The sequence below is a fragment of the Myiozetetes cayanensis genome, unplaced genomic scaffold (genome assembly GCF_022539395.1).
Source record: "Myiozetetes cayanensis isolate MyiCay16 unplaced genomic scaffold, myiCay2020 scf9, whole genome shotgun sequence".
Lineage (NCBI taxonomy): Eukaryota > Metazoa > Chordata > Aves > Passeriformes > Tyrannidae > Myiozetetes > Myiozetetes cayanensis.
The window spans coordinates 32,072,420-32,091,656 of NW_026088185.1; the positions used below are offsets into that span (position 1 = coordinate 32,072,420).

Sequence of the window (19,237 nt, forward strand, 5' to 3'; positions counted from 1 at the left end):
GAGTCCTGTCCCTGCCGAAGTGGGGAGGAAAAAAAAAGGAATGAGTAAAATGTGAGTGAAACCCGTAATGCTCTCCATTATCAAAATTGGCTTTAATTACAGAACATTTCAATTAAAAGGAATGTTTGAATCCTTTTATGTTGCCTCAGCTCCTGTTTCGGTCCGTCTTTTCTTTGTTCTTCTTCCTGCAACTTCCTGTCATACTATTCCACTAATTTTACCTTTAATCCCAGAAAAAGAAAGAGTCAAGATTCATTTTGCACTATTTGCTATTTCTCTTTTGTGAGGTGCTGTGAGAGAAGTCGGAGTTGCCTATATCAGAAAATAGTCATTAACCCATAACATAAGTGTATGATGATTGCTTTAGTACTTTATTATAGTGTATTTGAGCTGTCTTGAAAATATTTGTATATTTAGAGGCAAAATAACGTGTGAATTTGTTACTAATGCCACTTGACAAGATGGGTATTCTTCTTAACTGTGTATGCTGCCTGCAGAACAAGTTTAGAAGCATTGGAGGTTGGAAATGGTTACCTTTAACTTGTGCTCAATGGCAAAGCACATCACCGAGGCCCTTCTTACTAATGTCTCCCCTTTAGAGCTCCAGGTGACATATGATATCCCCATCATAGGCATGAAGTGGGAGGAAAGTCAGAGAGGAAAAATTATGCTTGTAGGAACAGTTCTGTAACAGGCAGAGATCAGTATCTCACTGCTTGCAGCATTGCCTTCCTTTCCTTCTGATTGGTTTTTACCTCGTGTTTAGCAATGCACTTTGAATGAACATTTCATTTCTACTTTTGGACTAAAAGAAACATAAGGAAAAGGACAAAAGTTCCTTTGCATCTTTTCTCTCTCCCATGTGGTCAGTGCATTCACAGACTTGCCATGTGAGCTTTGTATTTTGTGTTCTTCCAGATGTACAGCAGCACTGTGTGCTTATCTGTTGATCAAAACTCTTACCCTAGTTGCTGTCATCAGACACCAGGAGCACTGTCCTGCTTTATGTCACATAACAAATTGAAATGAGCCAGGCACTTTACTTAAGCAACATTTCTGCAATTCACCATTTCCTTCTGAAAGAAGTATGGATTAAAAAGCCAAGTAAATCAAAGCACACGAGCAGTTATAGGTGCAGTAGATAAGCATGCATGCATGTACACTTTTAAAGGCTTTAATATTTATTATGAAAATCAGAATTTAATTTAGTATGAAGAAAGAAAGAAAACTGGTTTTTATGAATATTTACCTTTCAGACAGGTCAGTGATCAGCTTCTTATTTTACAGAACTCTTGAGCTGCAAAATGAATTAGTGAGGTCTTACAGTACTGATCAACACAGTCATCTACAAGTATTTGGTTAGCAAAAAAACAACACAACCTTTTCTTCCTGTGACCCCACTCTCTGTTTTCTTCTGTACCCCTGAACTTTTCTGCTTCAGCACTTAGAATGCACAAGGATGTCTCACTGCTAGTTGTGGAAATTTCCATTTAAAGGGCAGGAAATTCCTGCCTAGGTGTTCGTGTGCACTGCATGACAAGGAAATTGTCAACTCTTATAAAAACCTCGGTGTTTAAAAAAACCCAAACCTTCATGGATGAAATAAATAAAGATGAGGATAAGGAGCTGAATAAGGACTTCTGGTGAAGCTTGAAGAACCGAAGTCTTTGCTGAGATGTTTTATTCATTCTTTGTGCAAAAATTATGGATGTGCCAATGTGTGTTTTATGAAGAGATGCCTAAAAAAGAAGCCATAAATGGACATTCAGGGAAGAGCAAGAGCATGGCAAACTTACATAATATTTTGCATATTCTCTCTCTTTCCAGCTTTTCTAATTCAGTGTATCTTCTAAATCTGTTTGTCTGTTGGTACATTTTTGAGATTTCAATTTGAGGTGCTTCAAAGTACTTGTTTCATTGTGAACCTGTGCAAACTTTTTTGCCTTTTGCAACTTCCTCTGTCATGAAGTCCCTCAAATCTCTGACCTGTTGCAGGAGGAATTGTTAACTTTGGGATGTTTCTAAACCTGCCCCCATGAGGTTTTTATGCCAATTATGGGTTTGTAAACCTCTCTCACGTTCAGTCAAGTTGTCTCTTTCAAATTGGAGAATTTTTAATGACTTTGTTACAAATTTGTGTGTAACAAAGTATCCTGTATCTTGGATCCTTCTTACCCCTCTCAGAACTGTGTCCTGTGTTTTCAGCTTCTTTTTGAGAAAAGGAGCTGAGTGCAGCGGTGTCCAAGGAGGAGAGAGAACTTTTTATAGAACAGTTCAATAATATTCTCTTTATTTCTCAATTACTGAGGGGGCTTTTCCAAAAACTTTAAAACCCTAAGTATTTAATATTATGATGTTTTTCTGCAACATTTTGAAGTTGCTTTGAGTTTTGCTCCTCTGAATGGTGTGTACTGACAGCACACTTTTGTCACTCTCTGTTTCCTTTCTCGTGATGACTGTTCATTCACAAGAGCTATTCCCAATCTCTCCCAAAGACATTTAGTCCCTTTAAGACCTTTAAAGATTTTCTACATGCTGTTTGGCTTCTTTAGAAAACACTACCAGGGAGAGAGGATTTCCTTGGACAGGAAGAATTGACTATTGTAATTTTGGTGGGTTTACGTGGTCACATAGTTAACACTTTATTGAAATTTCAGATAATTTGTTCAGTGTAGAATTCACACACTTGCTAGTCATGAATCACTAAATCTTCTCCACATCTATTTATAAATTCAGTGGCTAGCAGTTTGAAAATTTCATATTTGAGCTCCCAGGGACATCATCTACTCTTTGTGATTTACCACTCTAAAACTCTTACAGTTAAACACTACGTATTTAACTCTCTTAATATTCCCCAGCCTTTGTGCTCTCTTCTAGCTCCCTGCTAGACAGGATTTTCATTATTCAAGGATGTCTTGAAAAGCCTTTGATGACAGTTCTTGAACAGATATTATGTTTGTGTCACAATCTCAGTTGTCAAACATTGCAGGTACACTGCATTTTGGCTTATTTTTGGCTTGACACTTCAACGGATAAGCTCCAAGACGTTAGGACTTCTAGACTTAACAGTGTGCATTTAGGATATATACAAAGATGTATCCCAGTACTAACTTTTCTGAATTACATTTGTCAAGGTTTATAAAACCATTGCCCCCTGAATTTTTCAGGGTAAGAAAGTGAGGCTGGATATATGGGCTCTTTTACATACATTTTGCAGCCTAAGCTTTCAACCCATAAAGCAGTTTAGGACTCTGAATTGAGCTCTTCTGTAATCCAGTTGGCCTGTAGTTCTGCATATGTGGTTCTTAGTTTCATTCAGAGCAGAGTTTAGTTCTTGATGAGTCGTGTTTCTACCACATATTTTTTTAGCTTTTATATTTAAATTTTTCACCCACCAAACTTAAAATTTCACCTCTTCATACTGTGTCTTCTCGTCAATATTGTCCTAGGTAAAGACTTATCGAATAGTTGTCACTTGATGAGAAAGGCCTTATCATGGTGCTTTTAAAAGTAGGTGGAAATGATTGACGAACAGTAATAACAGTTCTGCAGTTGGTGATCAACAAAAAGTACTTTCCTGAATGGCATGTTTATTTTAGCTGCTGAAAAATTGTTTCAGAAAAAGGTTTGTGTAGCTGTTACTCACTGTTACACTCCCATTTTGATTCTGAGGAGAAATAATTTGCTTTTTTTTTTTAAATGTGATTATCTTCCATGCTCAAAGTCTAGGTTTGCAGTGTGGACAGCAGGGTGAATAGTGCAGTTAGATGCACACTGCAGAGAATGTTGGGTTTGCATTACTAGCCAGCAGTCATTCTTCTTTGAGTTAACTTTGGAGAAAGTAAAAATCTGGAGTTTACTGTCAAACGATTAAGGATAAAAGAATAATTATACCTGCTCCCTAGCAGGCAAACTCAAGAAGTGGATAAATAGCAGAGGGAATGTTGATATTTTGTTTGCAAATCAAATCTCTTGATTTATTTACATGCAGCCTTTCTATTTATAAATGCCATATTTACACTCTCTCATTTTCCACTTCAGTGTTCTTAGTGTTCAGAATTGGACTATGTGTCCTGATTATTTTTGCAAATTATTTTGGCTTCTTACAATATATACCTTTGTGATCCAAAATAACGCTTTCCTGCAAGGAATGTGGAAATTCAGGACTACTTAATTGCAAAAGGAGAGAAATATGAGATCTTGGCAATGTATAAGGTGCTGATAGTATTTTTATGGTGCTTGATAGATGATTATGAAAGCAGCTGCTTTTGACTTGAAGTAAAGAAGGAAATAAAGGAGTGAGGCTTTGGTTGGACTTCTCCTTGGGATACTAAATGTTTTATCTGTGGTTTTAGACTCTGAATCATGGAAGAAGTCAGTCATACGCTTAAGTAACGTTCCCAGTTAAGGTTATGGACAGTTAATGCTCAATTCAAATCTGAAGTAAAGGGAAAAAATAAAAAATGGAGGAAGCTTTTAATTTTTGAATAATTCATGTTAATTAATAATGCCAGCAGCCACATAGAACAAGAAAGCACCTTTGTCTGCATCTGTTGGCCATTTTATGTAATACTTAGCTCAGGACGTTGTCAGGCTGGTGCAGCCTTGGCAGAGCTGCCAGAGTAAGGAGATTTATTAATGAGGCAAGTCCTCCACTTCAGCACAACCAGGGTCCCCAACAGAGCAGGCTAAAGCATTGTGTACATTAAATACCCTGTGCATTCAAATGCATCCCAACAATTCATTTAGCAAGGAAGCTGTAAGAAGTGATAGCATTCATTCACCTAGGCCTGATACTTTACTGCTCCTCCAGGATCTGAAAAGACAGGATTTTCACCAGTCTGCTTGCCCTTTGAATGAACTCCAGTAAAATTGTTGGCCAGCTTTCACTCAGGGCTGTGGAGGAACAGTGTGCAGAATTTACATGACAAAAATAGTGAGTGAAAGTAGAGTTCTTAAAAACTCACTTGCTGCCAAGAAGTGTAGAAACTTGTTGCCTGATTTTAGAGCTATTACTAAGACTATGTGCAAATATTGAGGGAGAATCTTCTGATCTGTGCTGGGTGCTGCGTGTAAATACTGTCTTTAGCTAATTGCCTTTGGAATGCCAGTCGTCTTTAAAACTCAAAAAACATATGGCATTGAAAATTAAAGTAAATCTTGTTTGCAAATTAGGATGGTGTTGAGTTTTTTCATAATTTTTTTTTTTTTATGCAACACTAAAGCCCTTACTCTTCTCTGCATCTTCTCCAAAATGCCTTTAAAACTTAAGGTCAGTGGAATATTTGTGGGTACCTCATGGGACTCAGTAATAGGTATTTAGGTAAAGGTGTGTGTTCAGTTCTTCAGTTGGCAAGACTGCATCTTACTAAGGTGACATTCACAGTTTTCTTCACAAGGAAGGTAAACTAATTCTTGTGCATCTCTGACAAAAACAGTGAAAAAATACTATTCCAAGATGAAATTTTAGTATTTTTAGGCCAAGTGTTGTCTAGGCATGCTGAGATTGCAGCTGTGTGATGGTGACCTGGTTTTTGTCCAGTTAGAATGTAAGAGGACCTGGTATAGATTTATTTATACCTAGACTATGCATGAAAAAGCTGCAGTTTACTTTGAGTCAAGTAGAAATCAAAACTAAGCATGTAATGAAAGATCAAATATTATAGAAATCAAATAAGCGAACTTCTCTTCCTGGCTTTTGAATACTGGATTGAATATTGCTGCTTCAAGTTTGTAAAGACTGAAAATATGTTATCATTGCCATTACAGGATAAGAAGGCTTATCTGGATGTCATCCACACCTATATGGAGGTCCATGGAACTGTTCATGGGACAAGCACCATGTATATTCCTGGCTATGTAAAAAACCATGGGATACTCAGCGGGCGGGATTTGCAGTTTCTGCTGAGAGAAACCAAAGTAAGTTTGTCAAGTGGGAGTGGTGGCAAAAATAGCTCTGGATGGACAGTGTCTGGAGTGCATGCATTTCACCTCCTGTGAATGAGCTCCTAATTTAAAAGCAGGGGGGAAAAACAATTATCAAATGTAAAGGATCTTAAGTTGTTTTCTGTGTGCTAAGAATCCGGTTCCCATCACGTCCGTGTCTTTTGGACCGACAGCTCTTACTAGAAAATTGGTGTGACAACCTGTAGGCACATTTAACAACCAGCTTGAGAAACAGGGATAAATGCATTTTTCATTTTCTTCAGCATGATATTCAGCTCAGGGAGATTATCAGCTGCAAATGTACTTTGTTTCCCATCCCTGGGGTCAGAGTTAGGTAACAGCCGAAAGCTGTGCTGTCCGTGCTCGCTCTGCCCTAGCAGTGACTTTAACCCAGAGCGACCCTGCTCTCTCAGGGAGAAAAGAGAAGCAAGCACTTCATTTGCCATTCATGTCCTTCCTCTGCTTCAGCTGTGCAGAGGAGTGAGCAAAAGAGCGTGCTTTTTGTGATGTGCTTTGCCTGTGGCTCCAGAGTCAAGGGAACTCAAGATAAGGGACAGTATATTCATCGACATAAGTAACTTCTGTCCCTGTAGTTAGAATGCTTTGTTGGGATTCTGTGCCGTTCCCATAATCTTTGTGGCACTTCACAACATTAAAACACTTCAGGAGATTACATTTAAATAGGATGTTTAACTTGAAGCTGGTGAAAGAAGAGGGTTGTATGTTTAAAATTAGCAAAATCTGTGGAACTGCGTCCCTGTTGATAGCTTCTTGCTGTGCACTTCTACAGAAAAATCTATTTAAAAAAAAAAAAAAAGGGAAAGAAAAAAAGCAATCAACTCCCAGGCTTCCCACACAAATGTAGAGATCTCCATCTTTAAGTACTTGGAAAAATGTTGGTAATTTGACATCTCTGTGTGACAGCTGTTGGTAAATTATGAGTTTTTAAAGGCAGCCACTGTGTGTATGTACTTGATGCATACAGATACACAAAATGTTGCGTATTAAAAAGTCAACATTTACTTTCGTCATAGATAATCTGAGATTACACAGCCTTTGCCTGTGTGGAGTAGGAAATCCCTGTGTTAATCATAATGTGGGAAGAATATTGACCTTGTAATAACCCCAAGCACAAACAGTGACTGCCTCCTGAAAAAAGCATGTCTTCTATTCACTGAAGTAGTAAAATAAGCAAAATGGAATTCCTATAGAATTATTGCAGACCTTATAATTTACAAATAACAGTTCTTTATAATAGTTATGTTTACTATGTCTTCCTCTAGTTCTTTATCAGCCATCTTACATCTATCACATTAGAAGGCTTGCTTTTCAATATTATCTAGATAGCTCATCTAGTTGTTTCTGGTTATATTGTGCTCTAAGATGCAGTGTAAAGACACATTCAGTGTGGGACAAATTCAAGTTGATACCTACATATTATGCAGTTTAGTTGCATGGATTCTGTGGCACAGGAAGTAGCAGAGTGGCTTCACTCAGTTTTGACTAGGAATTGGAATATCAGGTGGAAGAGACTGTCTTGTGATTGTGAAGTGCTCCCGAGACAGTAAGTTGCTTATTTTTCACAAGAAGTATTTGGTGAAAAGGAGGGATCTGCACTGTGCTGGTATCGGAGTCCTGCAAGCACTTTAGGTTCTCCATGATTTTCTGTACTATTGTTGAGCATATTGGTTATGGTCGGGTTTTTCCTTCATAATATTGGGGAAAATCCTCTGAGAATTTGCTGCATTTCTTAGTAGATGACACTGAGAAACACATCAGTGTGTTTCAGAACCCTGTATCAGGAAGCCAGTATTTCTATCAATATTACCTTTTTGATACAATCTTTCTTAAAAAAACATTTTTTAAAAATTATGTCTGCAAATAGTATTTTCATGGGGCTTTTCTGTACTTTTGTTAGCAGGTTTGCAAATGACAAAAGCTGTTTTCCTTTTAAGGAAATTATTTATTTATAATGCAGCCAGGCTAACAGAACTTTGCCTTGATAATAAGCCATTAATAGTCCATCTGCTTCTCCTCATACTTACATTGCACTCCCATTTCCCTGACAATAATATTTCTAATGTTGCACCGAAATGAAATTAAATATGGCTTACTGCATCAGGAATTTTGCTCGTTGTTCCTGTCTGATACTGTTTCAATATACCTAATTGAACAGAAAAAGTGAAACAGCAGCATCCTGGGTTTGAAAGTGGAAACTGAGATTTACCATCTAATTTGTTTGGACATTCTTAGTCCAAGGTGGACTGGGGGGTGTGTGCAGGGAGTTGTGGGTTTTATGTTTTTTGCTGGCTGATGTTTAGTATCCCATAGGTGATGTTTAGTATCCCATAGGTGTTCTGTCTGTTCTGCCCTAGCATATGGTTGCCTGTCAGTGTTGATCAACACACATACTGGTTCTGAGTCTTCTTGTTGCTTGTATGTTCACAGTTTCAGATTCTGATACCCTTTAAGAGACAATACTTGAACGTAGCTGGTTATAAAACACCGCTCACCTGTCACTAGTGGCCATCTGCTGTCTGTGTGGGTCAGTTGTGTTTATATCAAATGGATCATGGCTTGAATTGCTAAAACAAGTGCAGGTTTTCCACAAAAATCAGGCTGACTTGAATGGGAGCTTTGTGCCCTGAGGAGCCCAGTGTGTGTGTGCACATGCATGCAGTGATGTACAAGGACACTTTTTTACCATAATCACTTTATTCACTAGGCAACGTGGCCAGAGTCCCCTAATGAATTTAGTTAGGGGGTTTTGTCAGCAGACTATCCATGTGCTGCAAGTGTGTGAATAATCTGAGCCATAACTCTGGGCTGGGAACATCTGTGGGTACAATGCTGGCCTGGACCATCAAGGGCTGCTCATGCTGTCTCCCAGCAGCAACCTTTGTCTTTAGGCTTCCAGAAGCTTTCAGAGGTTTTGAGACCAAGGGCAAGAATTCTCTGTCATTGCTTGTGGTGTCAACACTGTGTTAGCAAGTTTTGTTGGGTCAGCTGACAAATGTTCTGGTTTTCACAGAGTGAGAGCTAAATAATACTTTAACAAATTAGATGGTTCAGTGTACTCAGAAATGTCAGCTTACGTTGAACTGCTTCATTTTGCCCTTAGACAGCAAAATACCAATAGGTAGTGGCTCAGTCCTGTGATTCTTAATCAGAGCTTTGCATTCCCAAAATGTGTTTGCTCTCTGCAGTGGCTGGTGCAGGACACGGTTATTCTCGGAAGCAGCTGCCATTTCATTCTGCTGCGTGTTATAAAGCAGCACATTTCAGAAGAAGTGAGTTTTGCAGGCAGGAGGGGGCTGTTTGAGCCTCATCATGGCTAGTCCAGCTGTGTGGAGCATGACAAAAACGAGACATGTCTGCAGTTTCTAATGAGAAGATGTAAAGCCATTCATCACGTCTGAGGAAAATAGGGTAGGCGAGCTGGCAGCCTTCCTGCCAACTTCCATGGCTCCTTGCCAAGTGGGCAGCTGGAGGAGTTGGACCAGACTCTCTTGGAAGAACAAGTATTGAATTCTTGACAAATATTTCTCCTTTCGAGAAAGTTTCAGATGCGACTTTTTATTTCAGGTCACAGTACATTTTTGAGGGAGCTCAAATTCCTTTACTAAGTGGGATTTATGATTTCTGAATGATGATTAATAAAAGCAGGAGCAACACCCTGCCTAGACAGAAACAGGAAATCAAAGTCGTTTTCATATTGCCTTTTATGAAGGACTATCTATTTTTGCCTCCACACACTTAACAAAATCAGCTGAAAGGACATTTAACTAGCGATTCTATTCTCAAGTTGTTTCAATCACAAAAGAATTGACTTTTCCAGAAAGTGTTTTATATTCATGAGGAAAATATAGCAAGATAGTTAACCTTTGCTATATTCCTCTTTCTGTAGTTCAGAAGATAATATGTAAGTTCAGTAAGGACGCATATAAAAGTGGTGATAAACCTACCAACCTGACAGAATAAATTAGATAAAGTGCAGTAATGTCAGAAAGGGGAGAGGAGAAGATAAACACTCCTGTTCGTGGAACCAGAGCATTTAGTCTCTGGAATATGAAATTTTTCTCTCAAATATTCAGCTAGTCATAATTACAGCCAGTGAAGTAAAGACTTCACTCCTTATTTTATACTTTTGGCTATAATTTAGAAAGACTGTTTGTTTGCTTACTCATTTTAATAATAGTCTGATATGGTGCTGTAAACTCCACAAATTGTTTAGCATCAACTGAAAGTCAGTGGTTTCCAAAAAAAATAGAAACACACTGTTTTTTCACAGGAGTGGTTGTGAGTCACTTTTTGTGCCAGAAAAGTCTCCACTTAACTACTGCACTGTGAGAGGACTGCCTGTGTTCTAATCAGAAAAGAGTGGTGTCTTGACTAGTGTGATGCTGGGTGGCCAACTCCAAATTCTGAAACTCCAAACAAGGGGTTCAGTTCATTGCAAAGGCAGAAAAGGTTCCTGAAGAGCCTTTCTTATGAAAACTGGAGTATTCCTGCTTAAGGGTTTCAGTGCCTGCTTTGCTCGAGTTGGGCAAGTGAGACTGCAGATACAAATCCCCTTTTTTGATTCATGCAGACCTACAGGCATAGACACATCTGAGTAGCAGACCTTACTAAAAAGGAATGGTTTTTTTAAAAAAAAAACCACACTGTTGTTACCAAGATGATTTTACATCCGTATTTATTTGCTGTTATCCCTTTTAGATATAATTTTATACTGTAACCTCCTCCTGGCAATCATCACATTGCATGAGGCATCAGCCTACAGAGCTGATTGTGCCGTGTGCCCACTTAAAGCACGGTAGGAAAAACAATGGTTCTTGCTTTAAGAAACATTTGAAAGGTGAGCAAAATGCTCACATGCAGAACATGGAATGGTTTCAAGCACTAACCAACTAGCAAAGCATAAAAGAATTCTACTCTGCATAGCAGTTCTGCTGTAGATAACAAAGTCAGATCAGGGCTAATATTTTTAGCCACTGTGGTATTACCAACATGGTCACTCACATTTAGAGTTTTGCAATGTAGATCTTCAGCTGTGGGGTGCAGGTGCCTCTCCATGGTGGAAAGGGTTACCAAATATAATAGTGACTGGTAAGAAAGTATCCTATAAACCATAGTGTGGTGGAGGCAACAGTGTACATTTACATCAAAAAATGGTGTAAAAACAGTCTGTTCTAAATCTTTACTCTGTGGGACAGGGCATTGTCTTTCTTCCTCACAGCCCCAGCTGTACTGAGGATGGATGCTTGCTTCACTGGTACCTGAAAACTGTTGACTGTTATTTCTACTTTTTTTCACTTGTTTTTCAATTAGTGACTTGCAGGATTTGTTGCCTTCTCTGAGGAAGTACCTTGGCAGATTGTTTTAGCCTTTCTGGAAATAACAAGGTGCACGAAATTCACATGATTAGCAAATGAGAGCATTGTGAGTTACAAAAATGGCCTGTGTTCTCTAACACCTGCTCTTTTAACCAGAATGAGCAAAACTCTCTCAAAGGCATTTAAGATATTTCTCAGCCTTGCTCTTTATCCTGTACAAAAATACTGGCTGACCAAGGAACATTAATCACAGAGAGACTCACAGAACAATTGGGTGGGAAGGGACCTTAAAGATCATCTAGTTCCAACCCCCTGCCAATGGGCAAGGACACCTTCCACTTTATAAAGGACAATTTTCAGGAGCAGGGTCTAGATTAAGGTTGGGAATTCCAGCTGACTGGATGACGATGTGAATGGAGAGTGATAGAAGATTCTGGAGGGCTGAAGGAAGGACCTGGGGGAGCTGCAGGCAGCTGGTGCAACCTCAGGCCAACAGGCAGCACACACACACACTGTTCCAGTGATCAGACACATCCTTCTTTCTTCCTTCAAAGGTGCAGTGCTGCTTAGAGGTAGGGCTGGAAAATGGATGAGAAACAGGTGGTAAGCTATTTATTATAGATTAGGTGATGACAGTGTGCTCTGTGCTGCCAAAACACAAACCCATGTTTCTTTTCCCATGGAGCTTCCTCCGAAATAAATGGACCAGTCAGACACAGAACTCAGCAGTGCACAGCAGCAGTTTATTAAAAAAGTGCAAAACTAAGCAAACAACCCAGCATTCCCTACCTGACAGACAAACACAGGATCACAGGAGAATTGATACTTCAGATGGGTTTAATTGCTGGTTCTCAGCTGGTTTTCTGCCTGAACTAAGGAGTAGTGTAAATAAATAATATTTTATGTGCAGATTGTATGAAATGGTTCCATATCTGTAATTCGTTATTTTCAAGAGATATCTTTCTGTAAATTCAGCCTCCTTTTAGATGAAATTTAGTATGTATCTCGTCTGACTGACATATATCTTATGCCATATATAAAACCTGAATTTAGATAATCTGTCTTCAATGGATATAGTCTTCTGGATCTTTTTCTTATCAGCCAAGGGAGAGTTTCTGTAAGATTTAAATCTGTGAGGTAGCTGAGAAACTTTTTTCAAGTAAGCAACTTTGTAAATCTGAATATGGAAAACTGAAATAACAGTATTCAGCTCCATGCACTGAAAATTGTATGTCCTCAACTATGCTGAGAAGTGTTAACATGCATTTTTTTAAATGAGCCAGCTCTGAATTTATACTGTTGTTGCCATGGGTTGGAGAGGATTGATGCTGCAATGCCTGTGCACAGCAAGACCGACTACAGGTTTATGCACCAGCTCCTAGGAAGAGCCTCCAGCTGAGAATGTTCTTTTACCAGGATTCATTTCCATGCTGCAGAAGATTTAATGCAGAATAGTATATTTTGCCCTCTTGGAATGCATACATCCTGAATACATGATCCTAATAGTTATGAAGGTTGTGCTTTATTTTCTTGTAAAAGGCAGTAGCTCTCTCTGTACTTACATTAAGTTATGCAGCAGTGCTGAGAAATTGCTGTTACAAATCATTATTTCTCCCATTATATCCAAACAGTCAAATGAAGAGGAAGAATCCTATATTTAATTCAGGGGGGTTAATTATGTTTGGCTAAGAAAGAGGGCAGGATTTTTTCTTGAAAAAACCATTTAATGTCTTTTCGTTGGAGAAGAGCACTGCCTTTTCCAGAGCCCCTGATGATGAAGGTGATGAAGGAAAAGCTTTGGGATGCTTTTTTTCCTCTGGTTTCCCTTGGAGGCGTTGAACCCTCTGAAGCCTGTGCAGGCTCTTGCTGCCTCGGTGAGCTGATGTTTGCTGCCACCTACCGTTTTAATTAGGAGCCTTAATTAGTGTGCCAGCAGCAAGTTTATGCTGGCAAACCCAGCAGGTTTGGAAGAGGAAGGGGGGAACAGGAGTGTAGCTGTTCCATGGGGTTGCTGCTTTAGGACCTGCACCTGTAGGAAAGCACCAGCAGTTTCATTTCAACCCCAGTCAAACCACTAACTTTGGGTTTTCCTCAAAAGAAAAAAACAGTGAAAGGGTCTGTTGTTGCTTCAGCTCCATGAAAAACCATCTCAGCTCATTACAATGTCAAATGTGTTTTACAGGACATTCCATGACTGCTTGGGTGGGAGTGGGTGAACTGTTGAATTTACCCCATTTTCTTCTTAACATTACTTTTTTTTTTAGGCTGGTACATTTAGAATGGGTTATTGTTTATTTTAAACTAGCACTCAGCTTTGTGTTCTTGTAAATAGCAAAAATTAAGACAGCCCTTGTTTTCTGTTTTTCAGCTGTTTGTTGGTCTTGGATTTCCATATGAAGGGCCGGCTCCCTTAGAGGCTATTGCTAATGGCTGTGCTTTTCTAAATTTAAGATTTAACCCACCAAAAAGCAGCAAAAACACAGATTTTTTCAAAGGCAAACCTACACTCCGAGAGGTAAGCTTTATCAATCTTACTAAATCCTTTATTGAAAGTGCTTGTGGATTTCTTTTCAGTAACACAGCGTAGGGAAAATTGCCTAAATGTTGACACTTTATTGCCAAAGGTGTGCAACTGCTTTTTTCTTTAGCCATTGATGGGATTATGAGTCCTTATTTTTATAGGATGATCAAAATGGTTTTGTTAAGCTTTACCTCTAGATTTGCCTATATGTACGTTTTGTTACTTCTTATTGATAGAACTGAAATCTCATTTGAAAACCTGATGTTCTGCCCGGGAACAAATCATCATCTGACACATGATGTGTCACTTGAAAGTGGTTTTATTTTGTTGAGGAAACAGGCATAGCAGTGTACTGTGCAGGAAGTAAATAGGCATTGAGGTAAATTATGAAAATGGCATTTGTGGGTGGTTGTGTGTGTTTGGAGATTTTTTTCTCCAGAAAAGACCTGTTCAAGGCACAGTTGAGCTGAGGTGTTAATGTTCACAGCCCACCGTGTTTGTGGTTAAACACTGAAGGCTTTTGGAGAGCTGACTCTTGAAAAGAACAGGAAAAGCAAACTTCAAGCGCTCAAAACAGCCAGTGTGTTTAGACTCTAGTAAGAAAAAAATGAGGCTAAGTAAACTAACCCCTCATCCTGACACTGACTTTGGAATATTTTTCCTCTTCAATGTAGGTAAAATTCAGCCTATACCACTTGCAAGCTTTTAACATTCACATAGCCATTTCTACCATTAGCACTTTTGTCTGTGACTGTGGCTTGTTCATAGTGTATATACATATTTCCTTTACATATTTACCTGAAGGGAAGGCTCTCAGGTAATTTGTAGATGATGAGAACTTTGTACAGCCTTATTTCCCAATTCAGGTTACTCTTGGGCCATATAAATTGCATTCTGATCAGCATCAGCTGGTTGAACAAAAGGCCATTTCCCATTTTAAACCAGTAACATAAATTCCGTATGATTTTATGATCCAGGACTGTAATCGCCTTTTAGCTGGTTATACATTGAATTCATGACCTGTGCAAGCTGAAACCTGCCCCTTCTCACAGTTTGTGTTGCTAATAAAGGAGACAGCAATAAGGGAACAAAAGCCTGTTTAACTTTCTCCTTGGGCACCTCTCAGACCTTTTCTTCTGTGGGTTCCTCGACTGTTTGTCTCGTTTCCAGTTGTTCTGTGCCCAGATACTGTAACTGGTCGTTCTTAGTAAATAATCTGAACCCACCTGACTCCTCGGTAGGAATTTCAGTGCTTGGAATGCCGTGGTAAATCCCCATGGCATGTGTCAGCTCTAACAGCAGTGCTGTGCACCTGACCTATGCAGAAAAATAACCCCTATTGACTGCTCCAGTCCAAAGTAACATAATGTATATCCATCAGGAATATTCCATCAGGAATATTCACATGCCCTGCTGATCTGTCTTGACAGTAACCTTTTCTCTAACTGGTTTTCACAACTGCATTTAGATCCGATTGCCGGTAATCCATGTGCTGCTTCTTTGGGATTAAGGGAGTCCTTAAATGCTTCTCTCAGTTTTTTCAAGTGTTAAAGGAGAACAAAAAGAGCTTGTGCAGTTCTGTGACGTGGTTATCCATACACAAATTTGAAGATAAGGCCTGTGTTTAGTGCTTTTGCAAAGCAACCTTTGCAAGTTACTGTTTCTCTGTTATTCTAGGTAGAATTTGGGGGAAGAGGTGCCCCCTCTAACCCCAAGATGGGGTCCTGTAAACTGTAAAAACCCTGGAAATTATAATTTTTTTTTTTTTAGATCAGCAGCTGTTTTGTCTTGGGACAGGATTTTGCTGAGGGAGAGAAACAGGAGAAAAAAAATAAATAAAAATAAACCTCAAACATCTTATTTTGTACCAGTATTTGTACCAATATTTCTTCTCCATTCCAGCCCACCTCCTGCCAACGAAAGAAAACATTGTATGCAAAATCTGTTTGAAATGTGTACTTGATGGATATGGTTTCTTTCATTTGTTCCCTTTATGGAGGGAAAAAAACCCCAAACCTGAAATTAGAAATTATTTCTAAATCTACTTATAGGAATTCTTATATATTTTAATTATATATAGAGGGAGCTTGTCTAAAAAACAGTGTCTCAGCTAACCAAAGTATCTCAGTACTAGTCTTAATGTTTTTAATAGTATAGATACAGAATAACTGGTACAATAAAAGTGTGTTGCTAGTTATTCTTAATACTTAAACCAAGTACTAGTCTGAGAACTTTAGTGGTTCATCTTCCAGATCAGATCTGGCTTTAATGTAGCCATCTGTCTGTCTGAGATAGTAGAGAAGGAGTAATCTAAAGAATATTCCTAAAGCTTTGTGGAATTTAAAATACTGGGTTATATTCCTATTTTTAAAGGAGCAGTAGAAGGTTCTTTGTTGTTACTGAAAGCAGTAGCAATGAAGCTTCTGCCTATGAAGTCCACACATAAGCGCCCTGGGAACTCAGTCTTGGAAACCTAAATTTTTAAGTACATACAGTTCTAGTGGCAGGAGAAATACTGTTGAAAAAAAAGGTTAGAATATGTCAGTCTTCTCCACCCCACTGCCTGAACCATGAGGTGGGAGCCTGTGGAGAGTCCCCTGGGTCACTGCTCTCCCAACAGCTGGTGTGAACCACTCCCCTCTTCTGGAGCTTTTGCTCCCTTTCAGTGTGTTCATGGCATGTTCCTGTTCACTCCTGGGCAGCCTGTCACAAAAATTACTTTTAGTGCTGTCCTGCAAGTTCTGAAAGCAACTCTGATACAGCTCTTCCTGGTTACCTTAAGTGATATTCCCCTCCCCACTTTGTCAGAAAACAAATTCAGTGTTTTCCTTCTTGAGGTCAAATTACTCTTGTACTATCAGCAGTGACTTCATCCTGTGTGATAGAAATTATTCTCTATATAGTGTTACAGAACTTTGGAAATGTTTGAAATCTGAAGGAAGGACAGGGTGAGGACATTTTCTGAAGCAGAGACAGACAGGGTGAGGGTGACATCTCTGGGAGCCAGTCATGCACCTCTGACCAGGACTGGTGGCAGTGATGGGCTGTGAAAAAGGAAGGTGGCTCTGTGAATGAGCTGTGGGGCAGCAGGGTCATGGTGTCAGTAATTTCAGTGTACATCAAGTCCTCTGGGATGTGGGTCATTGTGAGGACCAAAGCCACAAACTAGAGGTTGCACATGTGTTACTTGTGATCTGTGCTGTCTGATTTTCAGTTTTCCTACTAAATTCGCTCTCTAAATAAGAGAAAATCTGAAAGATAGCTCAGAAGGAGTGGTGCTGACTGTTAGATTCTAGCTGAATGCTTGCATTATCCTACTGCATTTCATCCAAAAAGTGCGATGAGGAGAGTGAGAGGTAAGAATACCTTGACACATTAGTTTTTATCTCCATCATTTCTTTATTTCAGTTGACATCTCAGCATCCCTATGCTGAAGTTTACATTGGGAAGCCCCATGTCTGGACTGTAGACATCAATGATCTTGCTGAAGTTGAGAAGGCTGTGAAATTGATTTTGAATCAAAAGGTGAGAAATGTGTCCTCGATTTGCCATCAACACTGGAAGGTGTAGTGTGTACTGCATGTAGAGTGCTTCCTAATGTTAGTCTGATGACTGCTGCACTTTGGTAGGATATTGGAGAAAAAAATGGTTATTATATATCTGTGATTTCTAAATTGTCATGTTTTAGTACTGGATGTGTCAGGTTTTTTCTTGAAAAACTATGAGCGTGGGTGAATTCATATAGAAATGTGAATTTTGTCTGTGAATTATACAGCAGTCTGTATTTTCTGTGCATTCAGTGAGGAAGTTTCATTGTTGATCCTTAGAGCACTGCATACTCTTCAAATACTGCTCAACTCTGTTAACTGATTTTGGAGCCTTGACATAACTCCACAGAAGTGCTTGTGCACTTTCGGTGTGGAATGGTAATGAGGGCACTTCAAGGTGGGGGAAAAAAAAGTTTGAAGTAATTTTCAAAGGGATCACATTCTTTTTTGTCACTTCAGCTTCAGAATTGAAACTTAGTTAAAACAGGAGCTCTGGAATCCCACAGGGTCTCGGGCAAGCTTTACATTTGCCACTTTGCAATACACCTTGAGTTTCCTTGAAGTTACTCATGGAGCAACTTTTACAGCCTTTAAAAAGGAGCAAAAATCAGCTCAGACTGCTGATGGTTTAGTAAAATTGTGATTTGTTAATGAGTTTATTTGTATTTATTGTTGCTACTTGAGCTATAATGGAGTACTTGGGACACACAAAGTTGATTGAAACAAAAACCCTCTAACCTAAACACACTCTGTTTCCACAGATTGACCCTTATTTGCCCTATGAATTTACATGTGAGGGAATGCTTCAGAGGATGAATGCATTTATTGAAAAACAGGTATGAACTTTTATTGTGGGATGACAGTCTTGGTTTATGTTGGAAAGGAAGGACCCTCTCCATTTTAAAGCTTCTCAGTGTTGTTGCTGAGCAAGTAGAAATAATAGTTGTGCAGACCTTGGTGTTACAAGAAAGCAGAAAGGCAAAGTAATTTTTCAGTGTGTATGTGACTTCTTTAACTGTCTACACAAAAAAAAGCTTTGAATCATAAAGGATCACGTAAGTGCTGATACTCTTTGGTAGAACTGCAGTTGGGCTCCAGCCTCCGATTTTTCAAGTATTTAGTTTCAATCGATAAAGCTTTAAATGGTTTGGAAAGCAGTTACTTGTAGGACTTTTGGTCCCTGTGCATTCCTGCCAGCTGAGAGCAGCTGAAGATGTTGAGTTGGAGCAATGAGCTGCAGAGATTTACATGGGATCCTGGTTTCTAGAAACTGTGTGTTTGCTTGGACTTCTGCCCAAGCCAGATCTGTTGCAGCAGCCAGCTCTGCCTTTTGTTCTGGCTGCTGCAGAAGAGAGATAGGAATGACCTTTATCTCTGATGTGTCATTTAATTGCCAGGATTCCTTTCAAAAGCACTGGACACGCTTCTCTGTACTTGTATTTCGGAAAGTGTGTGGTATTAAAGGCAGTCATAAACACAGTTCCAGGTCAGGAGTGGATTAACATGGCACAGCTATTTCCAGTTTCCTACCAATAAACACTTTAAACTTTTTGCTACTGTATTGATGACATAACCTTTAAAGGTGTCTCTGCTGCTTTTGGTTCTTCTACCCAAGTTAGCTATAATGGAGAGGTTTTGTCAATACAAGAAGAAATGGAGCTCAGTGTAAGGGAGAAAAAGAGAGAGTCTGGAGATAGCACCTGTGGGGGAAACCTGTCTCTCCCCTCTGGTCCTCCCCCAAGGGCTAGGCCCTGCTTTGAGCTTCTCAGAAATCAGTAGGGCATTGCAATTTTGATTGTTGCTTTGACTAATTGTCCAAAGTCAGTGGTGTTTCACAGCCCCCAAGATGCTCGAGCATCATTATCAACTGCATGTCCTTAGCACTG

The 19,237-nt window shown here is 39.3% G+C and overlaps 1 protein-coding gene across 3 annotated transcripts in view; it reads left to right on the forward strand.

Moving 5' to 3' along the window:
- Positions 1–19,237, forward strand: part of MGAT5 (alpha-1,6-mannosylglycoprotein 6-beta-N-acetylglucosaminyltransferase) — a 120,848-nt gene that overhangs the window by 90,636 nt on the left and 10,975 nt on the right. For all 3 annotated transcript variants that reach the window (XM_050340433.1, XM_050340436.1, XM_050340434.1), the window contains 4 exons: positions 5,770–5,919; positions 13,651–13,797; positions 17,212–17,328; positions 18,113–18,187. In XM_050340433.1, coding sequence (XP_050196390.1) covers positions 5,770–5,919; positions 13,651–13,797; positions 17,212–17,328; positions 18,113–18,187 — 489 coding nt within the window. The remainder of the gene's footprint in view (positions 1–5,769; positions 5,920–13,650; positions 13,798–17,211; positions 17,329–18,112; positions 18,188–19,237) is intronic.